Source organism: Haliaeetus albicilla, chromosome 25, assembly GCF_947461875.1.
Source record: "Haliaeetus albicilla chromosome 25, bHalAlb1.1, whole genome shotgun sequence".
In the NCBI taxonomy this organism is placed as follows: Eukaryota; Metazoa; Chordata; class Aves; order Accipitriformes; family Accipitridae; genus Haliaeetus; species Haliaeetus albicilla.
In genome coordinates, this window is record NC_091507.1 from 21,743,525 (window position 1) to 21,762,782 (window position 19,258).

The 19,258-nt window shown below is 41.0% G+C and overlaps 1 protein-coding gene across 21 annotated transcripts in view; it reads right to left on the minus strand.

Annotated features, from left to right (window-relative positions):
• The window catches only part of MCF2L (MCF.2 cell line derived transforming sequence like), a 158,879-nt gene that overhangs the window by 41,818 nt on the left and 97,803 nt on the right, over window positions 1-19,258 (minus strand). For 20 of the 21 annotated variants that reach the window (XR_011322121.1, XR_011322120.1, XR_011322122.1 and 17 more), the window contains one exon: window positions 18,106-18,220. Coding sequence is in view for 16 of the 21 variants with exons in the window: in XM_069770226.1 (XP_069626327.1) it covers window positions 18,106-18,220 (115 nt within the window). In the remaining 5 variants the exon portion in view is untranslated. Of the gene's footprint in view, window positions 1-104; window positions 721-18,105; window positions 18,221-19,258 lie in introns of those variants that run through there. The other variant, XM_069770242.1, reaches the window with a different exon arrangement.

A 19,258-nucleotide genomic window follows, 5' to 3' on the forward strand; every position in this document is an offset into this window, starting at 1 on the left:
AAGTTTAGTTAAAAATACAAATGAAACTCCTCTGGTTCTCTCACTCAAAAAAGCAGTTAAAAACTAGTTAAAAAAAAAAAAAAGAAAGAAAAAAGTAGCCTGACCTTTTTGTGCAGAATCTTCTTCATCTGAACAACTTAAAGAAAAATATGCTATACTATACACCATTGGAAAGATGCAGCAGTCCCAAATATGTTCCACAGAGCTTCAAACCATATTCAAATAATGAATTCTTCTTTTTCACAAAAGATAGTTTTTACATTATTTCAGAAGAAAATAACCCCCTTTGATTCTCCATTGTTTTGGTGCCGATAAAATCCCTCCTTCATGCTGCTTTCAGTATAATTTCAGGATCAAAACAAAGCTGTTTTCCTTTTGCATCTGCTTTTAACCTTCTGTTGCCTCCCTCCTCACTGATATTTAAAACTCCTTAAAAAAGCATATCCTTCTGATCATTGCATGATACTGCTCCGCGCATCTGAAATTCTCATGTGCCTCCAGGTTGCAAACTTGTTCCCAGGTGCATTTTTACATTCACCAAAACAAAAAATCCCTATGGCATTTAAAGATGCCAAGTCATAGATGAGAAAAATGAGATCAGATGCGCTTCTCTGGAATGAAAACATCTGTGAGAGATTCCGCTCAACTCCTTGTGCATGGGTGACCTTTCTTTTTTGCCTGTGCTCAGCTGCATGTGCTACCGCGTCCCAATCAAGGGATCTGCTCCTGTTTTGTAATTCCCCATCTAAGCCAATTGTGCAATGCCAGCAGCAGCCCTTGCCAGCCAATCGCAATCAAAATAGAAACGACAGGCAAATACAAGGCAGACGGGCTCGGATTTGTTATTTTCTCATGTATTTGGTCATTTTTAATATATGTGCTATATTTTCAGTCTGGATAATAATTTGCCGCAAGGCCTACTGTCTGCACGCTGTGACATTCAGAAATACCATGCATCGATTTGTTACCGTCATACCTTAAAAGACAGTATAAAAATCAACACAACAGAATGTCAGGATCTCTTATTCAAGATTGCTGAATCATGAAAACACCAGCTTTGCTTTATAAGATTACGTTGTTAGCATAATAAGAGGATGCTGAGGAAGATGAAGAACACAGGTACCCAGATGTGTCATCTTAAGCTATTCTTCAAAATTACAAATTTAAACATGACTCACAGTCTATCCCCTCTCTTTTACAAACTGCAATATTTCTCAAATTTACAGACAGAAATATCTAGGGGGAAACATGAATAATCATAAAAAATGCAAAGGAACGCTTGCTTTCTTTCAAATGAAGCAAGCAGTCATTTTAACATAGGAGAATATTAGAAACGACCCCTCACTGCCCACACTCGGCACATGTTACTTGACTCTTGCCTCTGGGTTAGGACAACACTGATAAACAATATCCGAGTACTTGCCTTGTAAGCCTGAATAACCCTTGCAGACAAACAGGGCTTTATATTAGCCATATGCTTCGCACTACAGTAAATTTCCATGATTTACTAAAGCTTCCCCTCTTCCTTCTCTTTCTTTATTTGAAGGGCAAGAGAAGAAGAGAGATCCAGATTGATTTTAGCATCTTCCTGTTCCCCATTTAATGTTCCCACCATTTTAACCTTTAGTGACTGAACAAAATAAAATGCTAATAGCAACCATGTTCCACAATAATCAGGTAACAAAACAAACTCCTTGGGTCACACAGCCTAAATTTGGATGAGTGGAGTCAAAAAGGTGCTACAGCTGTTCCCACAGCAGTTCAGGTGGATTTTGAAGAGTATTAAGACCCTTAAAGAGCTATTTCCTCTGCTCAGTAGAAGTCCCCGGGACTCCTGAAATTTCTGCATACTTCCTCAGTGGAAGCATAATCTCAGATCCCACAGCATACCTAAATGCAACATCTGCATCATATTTCAAGAAACTATTGACATTTCTGCATAACAGGAACAAAATTAAAGCCTCTGACAGAGCATCAATCAGATTTCTCTCCAGGAGCACAGGGGAGACAAGCTCAGCTGGGATCCTGGAGAAGAGCTGGATGGCAGCTCCACACAGTTAATCATCTGCCTCAACACCTGGCAATAAGCAGAGCTTAATACCATTCTCCTAGGAAAAAAAGATAAGGCTTACTTAAATGGAAGAGTTGACAAAGGAAAGCACATCTCTAAAGATAGCCCAAAAGAAGTCTTTTGCCAGCCTTCTTTTTCAACTGGATCAAATTGAGGGATCAAATATGTCGGGTGGTTGCATCATTCAGAAGGCAGCCCCCTTCTAGGCTCAGACATAAAAGCCCGGATTCCCCACTACTAGCTAAAAGAGACCCAGTGGCAAAGTCTTGAGCATCTGACTTCAAACTGCTAACACTCCATTAACATAGATTGCTTAAAAAAATTAAATGCTCTGTTCTGAACCCATCACAGTGGGAAAAATATCTGTTATCTTGACAACGGCGTCTTGTTGCAAAGGGCTGGCTGTGAAGTCTGGGATCCAGCTCCAGCAAGCTGTAGGCAGGAAGCAACAAACCAAACAGACATTGTGTACAACAAAGTTGAGAACATTATGAAGACAACAAAGTCATGTATTCAAGAAAAGTAAATATTGGAAACGGGTCCGTTTGCCAGCGCACCCTTGCTCTACTGACCTCTCTTTGCTGCCACACACACCTGCGTACGTAGTTAAAAGACAGTCTGCAAGACCCCCCCCTTTCTTTTAGGGCATAGGACAAATGGTGCTTTGGTAACAAGCAGGTATTCAGTTTTCCTTTGGCTCCTGATTTACCTGTGAGTGCCAGCTGTCCCTCTTTCCCTCAGACATATTTATTACATTCTATCCAAGTACTGATTTCCTCTCTCCCCACCTCCCGCTCACTTGCTTGAGAGTAAAGCATTTTGGCTCCTGCTCTATGTCTCAGCAGAAGTATGCTCTGACAGACACGGCCTGTCCTGCTCATTGAGCTTTACCCCCTGCCTTGCTCCAGTTGCATTGTACTCATCAGTTTAGCCCAGCTCTTCTCACGCCTCCGTATCACTCTCCAATAAACTTGTCACTACTGCCTGCGTTTGTCTCTCCCATTCATCCCTTCAACCATTCTCATTCCCTGTTGCCTTGTCCCAAGAACAGCTCAAAAAAGTCTTGGAGCTTTATTATTTTTTATTTATTTATATTCTATTTATTTATTATTTATTTAATTTTTCAAATAATAAATTAAATAATAAATAATTTTATTATTATTTATTTATTTTTATTTATTTTTTATTTTATACTGTCAGGACAAATGACCAAATTGGTTCTCACGCCACCCCTTCCTGAATGTCGCAGTCCCCTCATCCCCCAACCCGAGTCTCCCTTACCCTATGTCCTACTCGATCTTTCAATATCTTCCCTCGGGTGGACGCTTCCCTTGGCTGTGGTCCTGCCTGTTGAGGCGGGCAGCTTGCCTGCTCTGCCTGCTTGTCAACAGGCAGCACTCACCTCCCACGAAACAGTCTTCTTGCCCTCAGCCCTAGTAGCAGACCTGGCTCTAGAGCAGCTTGTTCTGCAACCATAGAGAAGCCCCTGCTCAGCCCCAGGATGAAGCAGGACGTTTTTGACAACTGACTTGAGTAGCTACTGAGCACCTGTGACCTGGGACTTAGGCAGATTTTTCTCAAGGTATTTGCTTGACACAAAGGCCGTCATTCTTCTAAGTGTCAAGTCCGAGTCCTTGACCAAAGGATGGAGACACTTGAGCTTCTACAACAAAAGGCTGTTTCAATGTTTGAAAAGCACAGTGGGTTTGTTCCCTGGCTTCTTAGGAACAACTCAGCTATTTTGGCCGAACTTCAAACCAAAAACTCAGGTGAGACATCATGAACAAAAGAAAATTTGGCAGAGTTGTAAATCACTGGAAAACAACCCTTATGGTGAGAAACAGCAGACAGCCTTAGCAGAAGCACCTGCCTATTAAGGCTTCTTGACATTTCCTTTACAACCTCTGTTTTCTTTAATGCATTAACTTGTATCCGGTGTACTTTCTGAAAACATAATTTATATAAGCTTGTAATTCAAATTTAGTATTTCCTTCCTTTGTTTCCCTCCTGCCCCCCCCCCCGCAACGATCATGGGATAAGCTCTGTTCTTCTGTTTATTCACCAACACAAAGAACAGAACATTTTTAGAAAGGCACAGAAACCATCCCTGCTCTGCAGGAAATATGTCCGGCAAACACACAAAGGCCAGGTCAGAAAGGTAGAGAACAGGGAAAGGGGAGCAGAGGCCACAGAGGAGAGGAGAAAATGCAGCAGAGGGTAGACTTTCTGCTCAGTCCCCTCCCTCCGTCTTGGGGAGCCAGAGTAACACCATTTGGAGAAGGTGACAGTGAGGCTGAAGTACCTGCACAACAAGCACCGAGTTCTCCATGTAGGCTGTAGAGCAGGAACCGAATTTTCCACTTAGTGACTCCTCAGCTTTGGATTATGGGGACATATCCCTCTTTGTCTTGTTTGCAAGACTTATGAGCTCATGCACCTGGGGGAAAGGGCGGGAAAGCTTATAGTACATGGGACTGCAGAAAGAAACTTCCCTCTGGGATGTGTGGAAGCAATTACATAGTCATCATCTGAAAGATCCTTGCATTCTCCAAGGTATGGGTGGTGACAATTGCTACACAAATAAGTTCCTATTGCTTCTATGCTGCCATAGGAAAACTGCTTGTATACATTGCTCTCTACTACAAAGAAAACAAAGGAAATCTTTAGGTTCATCGCAGAGACTTGAGAATATCAAACTTTTGCATGCTTGAAATTCTGTGCAGCATTTTAGGTTAAATAATTCCAGTTTAATAAAAGTGGATTTCAGTCTTAAAGCCTTATTATTAAACAGTTGGCTTACATTACACTCAGGATTGTTCCCTACCTTGACTACGTGTGGCTATACATACATACTGGCTAGAAATTCTTGCTCTCGATGGCTGAACAGCTGTTTTGACAGTAGGCCTTCAGTAAAATTCAGTGAAGAATTACCGCATTGAGTAGAGCACCAAGGCAGTGTCTGCAGCAATCTGCATTATAAGCAGCTGAAGCTGTCTTTAAATCCCTGGTACCACCCGTTCTTAAAGCTTACTCACCCTCTGTAGCTCATCATTGACCATCAATGAGCATCAGTGATAGGCACACACTGCTTGAAGAGATGCGGGCTCTCAGGCTGCTCTCAAATCCTGATCTTTTCTGGCATACAAGATATAGGCCTATGTAAGAAGGACTACGGAATTGGCCCATCCACCCATCATTGGCCATACTACTGTATCACAAAAGGGAAAACATACAAAACACGGTGACAGATCATCTTAGGAATGGTATTGCCCATCTGTCCATACAGCAGTTAGATTTATACTTGGGCATGCCACAAGGGTTGTGTGGACCAGCTCTTTTTCAAATAAAAATAAAAAAATAAAAAAAATAAAAAAAACCAAACCCCACCCCACCCCCCCAACCTCAAAAGTAGAATTGTATCCAGTGCAGGAAAAGACAACCTAGAGCTCAAATAGGTTCAGCATATACAAGGAGATGGTCCAGTACCTGAGCACAGGGGTAATGAACACTTTGAACAGCAAGCATTCCCATCATGGCCCAGTGATAAAAATGCTTCCAGCAGCTATCACTCTTTGAAGTCAGAAGTCATCCTATATTCAGTCATCAAGCAAATGAGCTAGGGTAATCAAGAACAGCATTCTCTGTTACTTTGCTTAGGAACACGCTATTGGAAACCAGACACTAACTAGCAAGGCTATTGTTTCCCAAGAAAAACTTTGCATCCTACATTTTCAGAGGCATTTCAACTGATCAAACCTCAGCCACTTCAAAGACCGCTTCTCCATCTTTTCTGCTGCTGCTAGGAGTGACTTCCTGGGGGTGAGGGGGAGACAAGAACTCCTCCTTAATCATAAGTGTTTCACACATTAAAAAATGAAACCACTAATGCCCTGGCAATGAATGAAAGCAGAGAATAGCCACCTTCTTAGTGTCCTTTATATGCTCTAGAAGACAGCCAGATAATACGGTGAAGAACATGGTATTAATGGTATTAACAAATCAAGATAGAAATCTCCAGTACATCAACTCTGAAAGAAAATAATTCAGCTAAGCCCTATGGTGACATTTCACTTTACCAGTTTTATGCTGGTGTCCCAACAAGGAAAAGGGCAGGAACAATTCACCTGGCATAGCCTTGCCCCACAACTCCCCTCCTTGTGTCTCTTATGTAGGATAACCAAGACTCCTTCTATTTGATCACTAGGTAAGTCCTAGAGGATGCAGTTCTTCCTAGAGCAGAAGAATTTAATGGTTTATGAATTTGACAAAGAAACAAAAGTTAAACCATAACATTAAACAAAATTTAAACAGTGATTAGATCTGCAGCAGTTTCATTTTCTTACAGTTCTTGATTGCGTTATCCTAAAGCCTACTTTGTTTCAAAACTGGCGAATTTATTCACTTAATTCCAAAACAAATCCACCAGCTGGGTATATTAATAAAGAAACAAAAAAATTATCATATTTGTCATGTTCCACTCATTTTAAAAGGTGTTCTACTTATTAATTTTAAAGTAGTTTTGTACTTGATTGGTCTTTAAGTATTTTGATCTTATGACAGCTTCTTTCTCACTATCCAAAGTGAGACTAAGATTAAGGACTTCTTAATGTTAGAAACCACAGTCTCCAAGGAGAGGAAAGCGGTCTTGTGCTTTCTTGAGTAAATGATGGAAGTAAGAGGATATATCACACTCCACAAAGCTCCAGTTTGAAAGCTTCAGATATCACAGGCTTTTATAGCCCCTAATACCCAGCCTCACAGTAGAAAGTGCCTTGATTAAACGAATTTAGAGATAGCAGGAACTGAAAAAGAACTATAAACCAGACGTTATTTGAGCTCTACATTAGACAATGAACTTTCCAGTTTCAATTGCTAAGTGAGCCTGTAGGTTTTAACATGGTACTGAAACTGAACACTGCTTTGTAATGCTGCTGCTATTTCAGATCTCACTTATGTGTTTTTTTTTAGGAACCTGCACTTAAAACAGTATTTAAAAGCATTCAACTGAAAAAAAAAAAAGCCTGGAAAATAAAAAAAAAAATGTTATAATCCTTTATAACAGCAATGTAACAAATAATATTCCAAATTTGCAATGTAAATGCACAAATCAAAGTGATTACACTTAAGACAAACCAGAAGTGTTCTGAAAGCTGGACAGTAATACCTTCCCACTAACTACATTTGCTCTAAATTAGCAAACTTTAAAATTATATTTTCTATTTTTATGACAGAAAATTTGACGTTTGCATTGGTATTGAGATATCAGTGGCAAAGAAACAATCCGCCAAGAAAACAAATAGAATGAAAACATATTCCCAAAAGATGGCTGTATATAGGATTGCATGATGTTGTCATGACATTTAATTGGTTAGACAGAAAATAGCTGTTTGGTGCCAAGTTCTGCCACAGATGTATACGTATGACTAACTGAGGTCAAAGAATATTGCACACATCTGAGAACAGAATTGTTCCTAACAAGGGTAACATTTATGAACATAACATTTACGAACACCCAGGTGAAGCTCTTTGGCTACCTAGCAGACCTCCTGAGCCCCCAAAGCAAACCGGACCGACATTTCGGCTCCGATTCAAACTGTGGGCCTGACATCTCAGTTTGGATTCCTGCAAGATTCACTTTCAGTTGAGGTGTGTAACCGGCCTATCAGATATCTGTTCTTATTCCAGCAACATTTATGAGAAAAAACAGAAATTATGAGTGTGCTCTATTTCTGGCACATGGCACTGCATATGGGACAAAAATGGGAATGCAGTGATTAACAACTGCATAATTTCAGATAGAATTAGTAATAATATAGTTTTGTCTTTACTTTTTGTAACCTATATCTCTTCAGCTGAAAACACTGAAAAAGTCAGCTAGTGCAGGAAGCGAAGCTAGGAGGACATGACCACTGCTTCCAGTCTCCTTGGAAAATCCTTGGAAAACCATCCATAGAGCGTACACCCAAGGACCAGGCTCACCTCAAGCTTCCCAAGGTCCTGAATTTAAAGCTGCTACTTGGTGGTGTGGAAGTCACTGTACTGCACCTATCTCTCCGTATCCAGATCTCTGGAATCAGGGACAAAACTTGCCATCTACTCCTTACCGTGTTTAACTAGTGAATGCCTGTACTGTGCTTCAACAAAAGGCTACTGATCTAGAAGAATTTGTTACATTTGATTATTGGGCCCTCTCATAGTCCATTCAATGACCTTTAACTGCAGAAGGAAAACCCTACCCAACTCAAACTAAGGCTGACCATTGTTCATTAAGAAATATAGGAAACAAAAGGAATTCCAGCAAAAGAAATTTAAAATAAGTCAGTCAGAATTGCTGCTATACAAGTGCAGCCTCTAGTGGTCTGTCCAAAATCACTGAATGCCAAGTTAAATTTCTTACATATAAAGCTCCTGGCAGTAACAGCTACATTTCACCCAACACAGCTGCTGTTGTGACACTCCACAGCAGGAACATAACCTGTAAGCAAGGAGGCACCATTTCTCATCATTTCTTATGTTTAAAATCTGATTTTGAAAATAAAGACTGCTCCCTCTCCCCCCCCAAAAACAACTAAATCACTATGACTACAGCAATGTGCATACGATTTTACCATCTATTTCATTCTACACTGGAATTCTGTGAATAAGTGGATTCTTAAATGCACATTCAAAACACAGCATTTGGACCCTCCCTTTACTTTGGTTTTGATAGTTACTGCCTTCCCTTTAGAGAAACAGATGAAGCTGCACAGGGAATGAAGAAAATCTGAGCCTTTGTGTTGGAGCAGAACCTGTTAAGTTTGAGCAGTAGACAAGGTTCAGATAAGAAACTTGATGCATTTCCCTCCCTCCACTATGCACTTTTTTTTTTCCTTCTCCACATTCCAGTTAACTCTGACTAAATCTTATCCAGTGTACCACTAATGAAAACCTTCTCTCTTCCCCTTCCTATTGTGCTTACTTTTGGTCTCAGCTGTTACTAGTTCACACCCCAGGTGTGTCTGAAAACACTCATAGTGTATTTCGATTTCCTCAGGATTGGGGAATCATCAGATACAAAAAATTGTATTTTAGGATCTTACAGCAAGAGGGCAAAGAAGAATTTAGATGAATGTTGGGTTGTGAGGTGGCATAAATAAAAAGACAAATGGTTATAATTTGCTTATGAGGCAGAAGAGACAAGCAGAATCATACAGCTGGAAGAGCGACACCACAAAAATACCTTTTGAAACTTTATAAGCCTAGGCAAGATAATTACACATGATGTTGTGTCAGTGACAAGACATTTTTAAAGACCAGATAAACAGGAGACAAAATAATGAAAGCAACTGCAAAGAGCTTTGTCTAAGGGGCTGTTAATAATTTAAAACTTTGGAAGTCTCATCCAAACTTCACGACAACTGTAGCCCAGAAAGCCACGTGTGGTTACATGCAGCCCTACCCCAATGTGAAAATCCTTCAGTCACCGCAGGACTGTGAAGTGACAGCTCGCTGCATCTGCCTGCAAAGCAAGAACCTGCGCAGAAGATGGGCTACCATCGGAGATGTACTGTCAATGAGGCGAGTGACAACTCACTGACAACCAGGAGAGCTGCTATCCAGCCTTGGTCCCAAAGGCAACCAAAGGCCTTTATACTGCACAGCATTAGGTCCCTTGAAATTGTGAGATATGAATGTAAATGTGTTTACTTGAGGCACTTTTGTCTCAAGCACTGCTTGTGATCCTCAGCCAAACACGCAGCACTGGTACACTCCTTATTTATTTTAAGGTATTTATGCCAATTTATATAGCATACACAGTCAGTCACATTTCTCTTTTCCCTCCCCACTCAGCTTCAGAGATATGGGCATCAGTATCTTCCTTGATTGGTCCCTATAGCTCCTCTGGATCTCCTATACTGCTCTAGGTCCTCAAATCAGCCCTCTTTCTCCCACTTTCAAGCCAATTCTTCCTTAAAATAAACACGACTGATTGGAGTACAGTAATGCTGGCTATGTTCCATCATATATGCTGACATTCTTTCTGCTCCAAAAAGCTTATGCTGTTGAGGGGAAGCTGAGGGAATGTAGCCAGTGTTAAAAATAAGAACTAAAATGTTCAGGCATCATCATCTGCCTGAGCCTGGACATCTGCTTGTACCACATGCACTGATTTCCTCTCTGTGGTACCCATCAGCCTTTTTTTATGGTAACTTAGCAAGCTTTATCCCACCAAGGAACCCCACAGAATAAAACCAGAATGGTTTTGATGCGTTTCTGCAGATAAAAGAGATAATCATTAAAAACCAAATCATTGCTTAACAGATCCTCTTCCAGTGTGTGAACTTAACTAAAGTAAGGGCTTTTAAGGAAGAGTTTTTATTTTCTAAATGGAAAAAACAGTGTAATTTCTCCAGGTCACACAGAGCTGCTTTTGGAAGGACTGTTTGAAGAAAGACAACAACTTTGAGGACTCATTTAGACTTAACTACAGATGGCTGAAGTAGGCCACATTATCCTTGAGGGACAATTAAGGATAAATAGGTCAACATAGGCAAAAGGGCTCCATGTTGGTTAAGCTTAAGTAAATATGAGCAACAGAAAGCCTACGCGATCCTCACTTTAGAACTATTAAGTCCAACTCCATAACAGCATTTTTACACCTATTCAGAACTATGATATTGGAATTATACATATTTCCAGTACACTGCAACAACCATTAATGCCACTGCACAAAGTACTGGCACAAACTTCTCTGGAATGCTGCTTGTTTTGTTTTAGAAAGGTGAGTTTACACTTAAATAGGGTGTTAAATTCTCTGAACTTAAGACTGGACTAATGAAAACTCCTGGGTGAGGTCCAGCATTTTAGTAATTAACTTTGACAATTTTACAGTGCTTAATTTACTTTGTCTTGTTAGCAGATTAAATTCACCACTGGACAATGGGTGTCATGCGCACTATTCAAATCCTCTGAGCCCTGATGGCGTAAGTGGGATTTAAAGACTAGAAACATGTTGCCTGTACAGGGCTGAGCTTTAAAACAAGTTTAAGACATTCACAAGGTGGACATCAAAGCAAGTGTAAATTGTTCCAAACCCAGTAAAAATTCAGACTCTAAGTAACTTGTTGAGCTTTGACCTAGTCTTGTCCAACTATGCATCTGATACAAAAGCTTCAGACTACCACTTAACTTTAAGATGCAATGCTCTTACTTCAAACCTAAGCCTTTACATTTCCTTTCTGCTTATAGGAACATATGGCATTTACAACTGTTTGGCAGCTGTGCTCTGAGAAAGGAAGGGTGCACACAGCATGACAGATTTTGCTGGAAGTCCCGGGATGTTCTCACTGACAAATTTGAGGGGCTGCCAAGGTAACAGCAGGATACAGGTTCCACATCTTCAGCCTGGATTGTAATCAGACAAAGAGGAGAGCATGGAAATGAAGCACAGCTGACAGAAATAAACTCTGAAGCTGCAAAGCTGTTGCTCCGCATGTCAGTGCGAACTGTCAGGGTGTCTGTTTTTTGGCACTTCTTACCCATTATGTGGTGATGTTCATCCCTGGCAGTCTATAAAACAAAAGTGGTTAACTCTTAGCTAGTGGTGGGCTGCCTGTTTAGTTTGCAGATAAATAAGGAAACGCATGCAGTTACCCTCCCACACTGGCTCTTCACAGGGTCAGCCTGAACCCCGAGGGACTTCTCAGCCCAAAACACAGCATTACCCCTCACCGCTCCCCCTGCTTCCAGAGCGCAGGGGTGGATCTATGCCGAGGAGACTGGCCAGACCCGAGCTCTGCGAGCCCTGTGCCCCTCGTGCTGAGAAGGTTTGTTAGCTCCAGCAACACCTGTGCCGTGCTGCGGCACGTTCTTCTGGTCCCTACCGAAATCCACCCAGTGACACTTTGCTGTGCCCACACTAGTGAAATCTTCTCAGATCTGAACCTGCTGGAAGGCTTCACACAGACATTTCTTTTTCAGTTTTCCAGTGTTATCCCAAACAATGGGGAGCTGGTGTAGTTAACAAGGGCCTACGTGAAGCTTAGCAAACCCTAATAACTGAGCTTTCACTTACTGTCGGACATCGACGCTTTCGGAGGTCATCTCATTCTGTTTTGTTACTCGGACAGGACAGCTCCCTAGTTTCCAACAGCAGACGGTACCACAAACAACAGTTTTTCTTAGAAGGCCACATGGTGTTCAAGCATTTGTAAACCATCGGGATCTCAAAGAAGGGGACGTTCTCCCAGGCAGGAAACCGATGGGGACAGCTTTCAAAACAGGAAATTGCCGAACACGCCAAGTGAACCTAAGATATGCTCAAGATCATGCAGTAGGACAGAAGGGCGTTACAAAGAGAGGCTGTACGAGGCTCTGTCCGAATACAAGTAAAAAAGGCCTGTGTGTTGTATGTAATCAGCAGTGTGGGACTCAAACTGGCCATCAAAACCTGTTCTGAATTTTCTAAGCTGCGCTATTTCATATTTCTCTTGAAAGGAACTTTGTGTTTAAAGACTCAGTTTTACAGTTTTGAAATATTAATTTTCGAATCTCTTATGACCACAAAAATTTTAGCTTGCTTTCTTTGTTCAAAGATGAACCTATATAAGCAACAAAGAAAAGCATTAGAACTATATCCTTTTGTTCTCTCATACAGCATATTGTTTTCTGATTGCAGCAGAAACTGCTAATTAACCAGAAGCAAAACCATATGTTGAAAAATCCTGTCATTTTATTTTTTTTAACCATTGCAATTATCTATTAATTTCTTTTGGACCAAGTTCTCATGCTACACCCCACATTTGGTAAATTCATATTCCAAGAATGTGTACACACTTAAGTTAATAAAATCTTTAGAGTGACAGCTGTGATGGATAGAAGTATGAATAACACTTGCCTTCAGGGTACATTGCAAATCTTAAAAGTCTGTTCACTAGGATAAATAGAAAGAGGAAAAAATAGTTTCAAAACAGAGGAAAAAAAGAAGAGAATACTGCATGCCCTGAGATGACTTCTTAAGGGTACAGTTGGCAGCTATTTCAGGAGCCTATTGCAAACCTGAATGGAATATTCTTCCTCCAACCTTGGTATATGTGGGATGTAAAAGGTACATCCCACAGGTGCCTCTGCCACTTTGCAGTTAAGAATGACGGATACTGTGTGTGGAGGTCATCTGGTTTTTACTCAGCTAAAAGGTGAGACAACCTTGTTCCGCATGATCTCCTCTTCCTATCAAACTCAGCAGCAATCCCCAAAGGACTCACCCGCTGAAGTAATAGGAAACATTCTTCTCTGCAGAAACAGAATCAGACCAGCTACATGGGCATTATAAAATGTCCTCAAAGCATCTTAAATAGATGCAAGGCTTGGCTCACTGTCCTCTGCTGAAACCCAGTGGAATTTAAAGAGCTCACCTCTTACAGACACTTATCTTCAGATATGACTTTCTTCAGCAACTCCATCAATAAGAACTATTAATTCCTGTGGATCAATACTTAGATGCAAAGTATTTGTACTAATTCAACATTTTAGTTAACATACTCTTCCTAGAAGGTATTGCCTTAAGTACATTACATACTGCCATGGAGTCTCCTTCTTTCATCTTGGGTACTATATGTATAAAACGAAAAATCACTAGACCTAAGAAAAATCTTCCTAAGACAATCCTCACCTTTTAATAAAAATTTATCTTGTACTTCAATAGTAATAAAAAAATACTAGCTGCTAAAAGGGAAAACCTGTTTCTGAAGTATTATACATATACCTTTACAACATACATCTCATTACCAAAATGGCAGTTATAAAAGGATTAGCTGTAATCTTCCATAGCCTATAGTACTCATCCTTAATCCATCATTTTTTCCTGATAAAGCAGTGATCTTTAAGTACACACAGTACACGACTGTTGTCACACATTATGTCAACAACCCACACTGAATATTTTTATATTATCACAAACCATACATTAGACATTTTATTTTATCCAGCTGTCTATAGAACATGAATTTACCTTGCAACATTAACAACACCCACTTGAGGAAGATGGTTCAGCTCATGGCTTAATGATATACAGTTGTACCAGGGTTAACTGAGTATATTAAACTGAGATGAGGCATTTCCTTTCCACTGCATCCTTTCTTAACATCCTGATGTATCAGGCATTTACATATCTGAGCGCAGGCTGATAGCTCTACTATTTGCACTATTCTACTCCATGGTCATCTAAGTTGGTAACGTGCAACCTGTAATAGTTCCATTCCTAAATGCAAGGTGCCCCATGAGACATTTAACTTGTCTTTTTCATAGTGAACTTTAATCATGACAAGAGAAAGTTTACACAGAAAAAGCTTGGGAAACACAGTGTTTAGATAGTATAGAGCAAGAATGCAGTAAGAGGGGACAAGGTCACATTTGCCTATAAAATTAGAGAGGATAACAAAGGCAGGTTAAGAGGTTCCATTTTTCCCTCTTTCAACAAAGTCCTAAGGTAATCTTATTACCAAGACTTCTTCTTTCACTTGGGAACAAATCTTGAAAACCTGATGCCACTGCTAAGATTTATTACACCAGTAAATATTTTATTGGCTGAACTCTTACTACAGAGCACAGGAAGGTCCTTTCTTGTGAGGCTCTTAGTAGCTCCTCACTGTCATTCCCATGAAATATCATTTCCCTTAGCATGTGACTGCAGGCACTCAAACAATGAGTTTTGAGTTATTGCTGCCAACCTCTTGCTGTGATCAGGAATCTTGTACAGGGCCAAGTAGCACAAGTAGTTTTCTGAGGAACTGTTGCGGCTCCACACATGTTCATGCTCTACAAGGCTTTTCATAGAAAAGTCCATTTCCCCTCAGTCAGTGAGAACAGCCGAAAGACAAGAGTTAAGTATTTCATAAGCTAAATGACAGTAATCTGGAGAGTAGTCCATGCATAAAAGCTGTAGGCTGCATTTCTATCCTTTCTGTAGATCTGTACTCCTTATGCCTCTTGAAGAAACTTACAAAATAAATAAATGATTAACTAACTGCCCCCACTTCCCTCAAAAGCAGTTTCAAAAGCATCCAAAAGAGTATTTGAAATTTTAGCCCTTGAAAACTAAGATAATGGCAAAAATCCTACCTTATAACACCTTTAACAGCACTAGAAATATCACTATTCAAGGAAAATTACAATACTGCCCCTCTTTGGGGTATACACCGTCAATAACTTATCATTAACAAAACATATTTTATAAGGGGATATATGCTGACATTCAGCTAGCGGCATTTCTGTAGTTTTTTTTATTCCTATAAACCTGCACAAGGGCTTATAAACACGATTTTACACAGTAAGCTTATAAAACCTCTAGTGAAGATGTCAGGGATGTCTTCAGCCCTTTGAGATTATAGTTTTCTCAGGCACAAAAAGGTCCCAGGTTTATCAGTATCTTAACAGTGGCATTATTCTTACAAGGATGAAATTGAAGTGTCATCACCCTAATACCTAAACCATTGTTATATTCACAGTAGTTAATACCTTACTCTTCATGTCTAGCCAGCTGCGCCATCTCCTTCATTTACACAGAACAGTGATGTCTTTCTAAAGAATTATAAATTAAAGAAACAACAAAATCCTACAAGAACAGCCAGACTTAAGGAACAGCCACTTCTGGCTCAATACGCATAGAAAAATTCTTGTCCGGTAGAGGAAACTAACAGAAAAACCTCCAGAAAATCTGCTCCCAGACTTTTAATTAGTAAAAATGTGTTCCTGCCAAACTGATGCTCTGGGATGCACTCAGTGCTCCCCCACTGCACCAGATGCTGTTTGTTCTGATCAGAATTTCTCACATAAACCCCACTCTGTGCAGAAGTTCAATGGGCCACCATGAAGCGCACCACCAAGGACTTTCAAAAGGAGGAGCAGATGTGAATTTAGTACATAATTATTTCTTATAACAGTATCCAAGAAAGATACCATCAAGGGAGGCTTAGCGCCATGCAGTTTAACCAACACAAAGATAAACGAAGAAAATACAAAAATTGGCTGTTAGCTTCACAGCTTCATTCCCTGATAAACTAGGGATTAACAAGTACAACCAGGAGGGCATCTCACAGTACTGGGCTGCATATAACCAGTATTCCCTCACCAGGAGCAGGTCCTACAAAACAATTAAAAGGAAAGTCCTTTACAAGAACACTACTATTTCTCTTCATGCATGTACAGTAAACAAAAGCACACACGTGCATGAAGGACATCTGCCATGACTAGTTCCAATTGTGAATTCAGCACGGTCCATGCTGAGTTGCACTGAATGCTGTCAGCGAAAAGAACGCTAAATACAGCTCGAGAACAACACTTAATCAGTGCTACACAACCTGTGTTTCCAAGAGTTTTTAATTTGGGAGAGCCATATAGCCCAATTTGGGAAAGACAAAGGAGATTTCTTGATTCATACAATGATTCAGATTTGAAGGGATCTCAGGAGGTCTCGAGTCCAACCTCCTGCTCAAAGTATGGTCAACTCTAAATTCATACCAGCTTGTTCAGAGCTTTGTACAGCTAGGTCTTGAGAACCTCCAAGGACAGAGACTCCATAGCTTCTCTTGGCAGCCTGTCTCAGTCCTTCATTATTCTCCCAGCAACCATTTTTTTCCCTTACATCCAGGTCAGAACCTCTCTGTTCCCACTCCCGCCCTGGGCCTGCCTTTCCCTACTGCCCACCTCTGTGAGAAACCTGTTGCCATCTCCCCACAGCCCCCCCGTTGGTGGAAATGGTGGCTGTTGGGCCCCCACAGCTTTCCTTCCCCCAGCTGAGCAAGCCCTGCTCCCATAGCCTCTCCCTGCACATCAGCTCCAGCCCCACTGGACTCACTCCAGTTTGTGAACCCCCACCCTATGGCAGCTCAGAGCTGGGCCCAACACTGCAGGTGGAGTCTGGAGAAAGACAGCCAGTAGATCCCCCACTGTCACCCACTCCTGACCATGCTCCTGCTGGTGCAGCCCTGGTGCCACCAGCCTTCCCTGCTGCCAGGGCGTCCTGCTGGCTCACATCTAGCCTGCTGCCCTCCAGGTCCTTTCCAGAAGAGCAGCCTCGCAGCCAGTTAGATCCCAGCCTGCACTCTTGCAGGAGGTTAATCCATCCCAACTGCAGGACTTGGAATTCGTTGTTGCTGGATTTCATGAGGCTCCTGTCAGCCCATACCTCCTGCCTGCCTAGGCTCCTCTGAATGGCAGTCCTTCCCTCAGCTGTACTTAGTGGTCCACCAGTTTCTCATCCACCAGCTTGATGAGGGTGCACTCCATCTCCTCCTCCAGATCCTTGCCAAGGATGTCAGGCAGCATGGATACGTATGGTTCCCTGAGGAACTTTGTCTCCAGGTAGAGCATGAGCCGTTAACCACCACTCTTTAAGCTGGATGATCCAAGCAATTTCTCACACACCCAGCAGCCCACCTACCAAAACATAGCTACTCCAAGTAGGTACAAGGATGCTGTGGGAGACTCTGTTGAAAGTCTTGCTTAAGGTGAGGTAAGAGAGATGTACAGCTTCCCTTCATTCAGGCATCCAGTAATTTCATCAAAGAAATACGTTGGTCAAACACAATTGCTGTTGTTTAATCCATGCTGGCTACTCCCCATCACCTTCTTTCTTGTCCCAAACCTCTGTATGTAACTATGGAGTATTCCCTCACACTGAGTAACATCTTGAGTAGCATCCAGGAATTAGCATGCTTTGCCAAAATGATACATGTTTTCAATTAAAACACAGAACATTGCACTCTAAGACACAGCAAAGATAAGAAACTAGAGGACAACGTCCACCACAGAATCTGTATCCATACATACCAGGAAGTAATTTTCTGATGAAATATAAACAGCAGTATATAATTTATCTAAAAACTACACTGGGCAGCTGTCACTGATCAACACTTACTGACACTGCACCATAAGCTGCATTTTCCTTTCCTTTAATTAAATACCAAGCCTGACCTTTACATCATCACATACGTGACTGAATGTGAAAAAAATCACTTAGCAGATAAAAAGGTATTTTCTCCTAGACAGGTGCTCACCTTGGGATGCTCGTCAGGTAGGTCAGGACATTCTGGAACTCCTTCTCGGGGATCTCGCTGAAAGCTGGATAGTCTGGAAAGGTGATAACAGGGCATCCATCTCCCCCTCTTCCACCTACAAAAGAAACAAGCAGCAGGCGTGTTAACATGCAAGTCCCTTTACTGAGCCTGCAATTTCCCAGTAAGGAAACTACTGTGTTTCTTCGTTTTTTTCTGGTACAGGGCTCATCAGTGTGGACACTGTTTATTCTGAACAGTCTAGTCTCTTCTTCAGAGCTTAGGATGTTTTATAGGAAGGAACTTGTTACACCCATTAAATTTTTTTTCTGTACAAACATCTTTGCTCATGCAAACACAGTTTTGACACCAGATGGCAGTGCATCTTTCTTTTGATAAATGTCAACTGTATGTAAATATAAACAACTCAGAGAAATAAATGAACTAATTTAGGAAAAAAATGTTAATTCAGAATTAAAAGTAGGCAAATCTCCATCTTGAGCTGAACTCAAGCTTCTTACTAGTTTGAACCTACTCATGCAACCTCTCCCCGCTCAGCTGGCTGCTCTGCTTCCAGGAGAGTCTAAAAGAAGTGGGAAGGACATTAAAAGAAATGGGGAAAGTGTTCAAAATGGGATTTCCTGTTCAACTTCTCAGATTATCTACAAAAGGTAAAGCAGAGCTGAACACCTATGTTGCAGTATGGCTGCTGCTGAGCTAGATGTCATTATCTGTACCTTTTCTGGCATTTGCATCACTCGGTAGAATTCACAAACGCAATGCTTTTTAATACGCTTCACATACATTTTTATAAGCAAAATGTAATTTTTTTTAAAAGGCAATGTTAATGTTTCATGTCTTAAGCAAGTATATTTTCATAAAGACAGGCTGGACAAAGGACTTGTTGAGCACTAGCAACTGCATGAAGTTAACAGTTGGGGGTGGCAGGGACACATTGCTGAAAAGTCATCTTTGATTCACAGTTCAAAAAGAAGAAAAACAGCCAAAAATTACCGTGGTAAAGTAACAAGGATATTTTTTCCAGCCCTCAAATCTGACACTTGCACAGAAATCAGTTGTAAACTGTTTTAACAACACTGATCATGGGAGCAACAGTGATTTGTGAAAATTAGTGTGCCGTTACCTACTTCCAGTG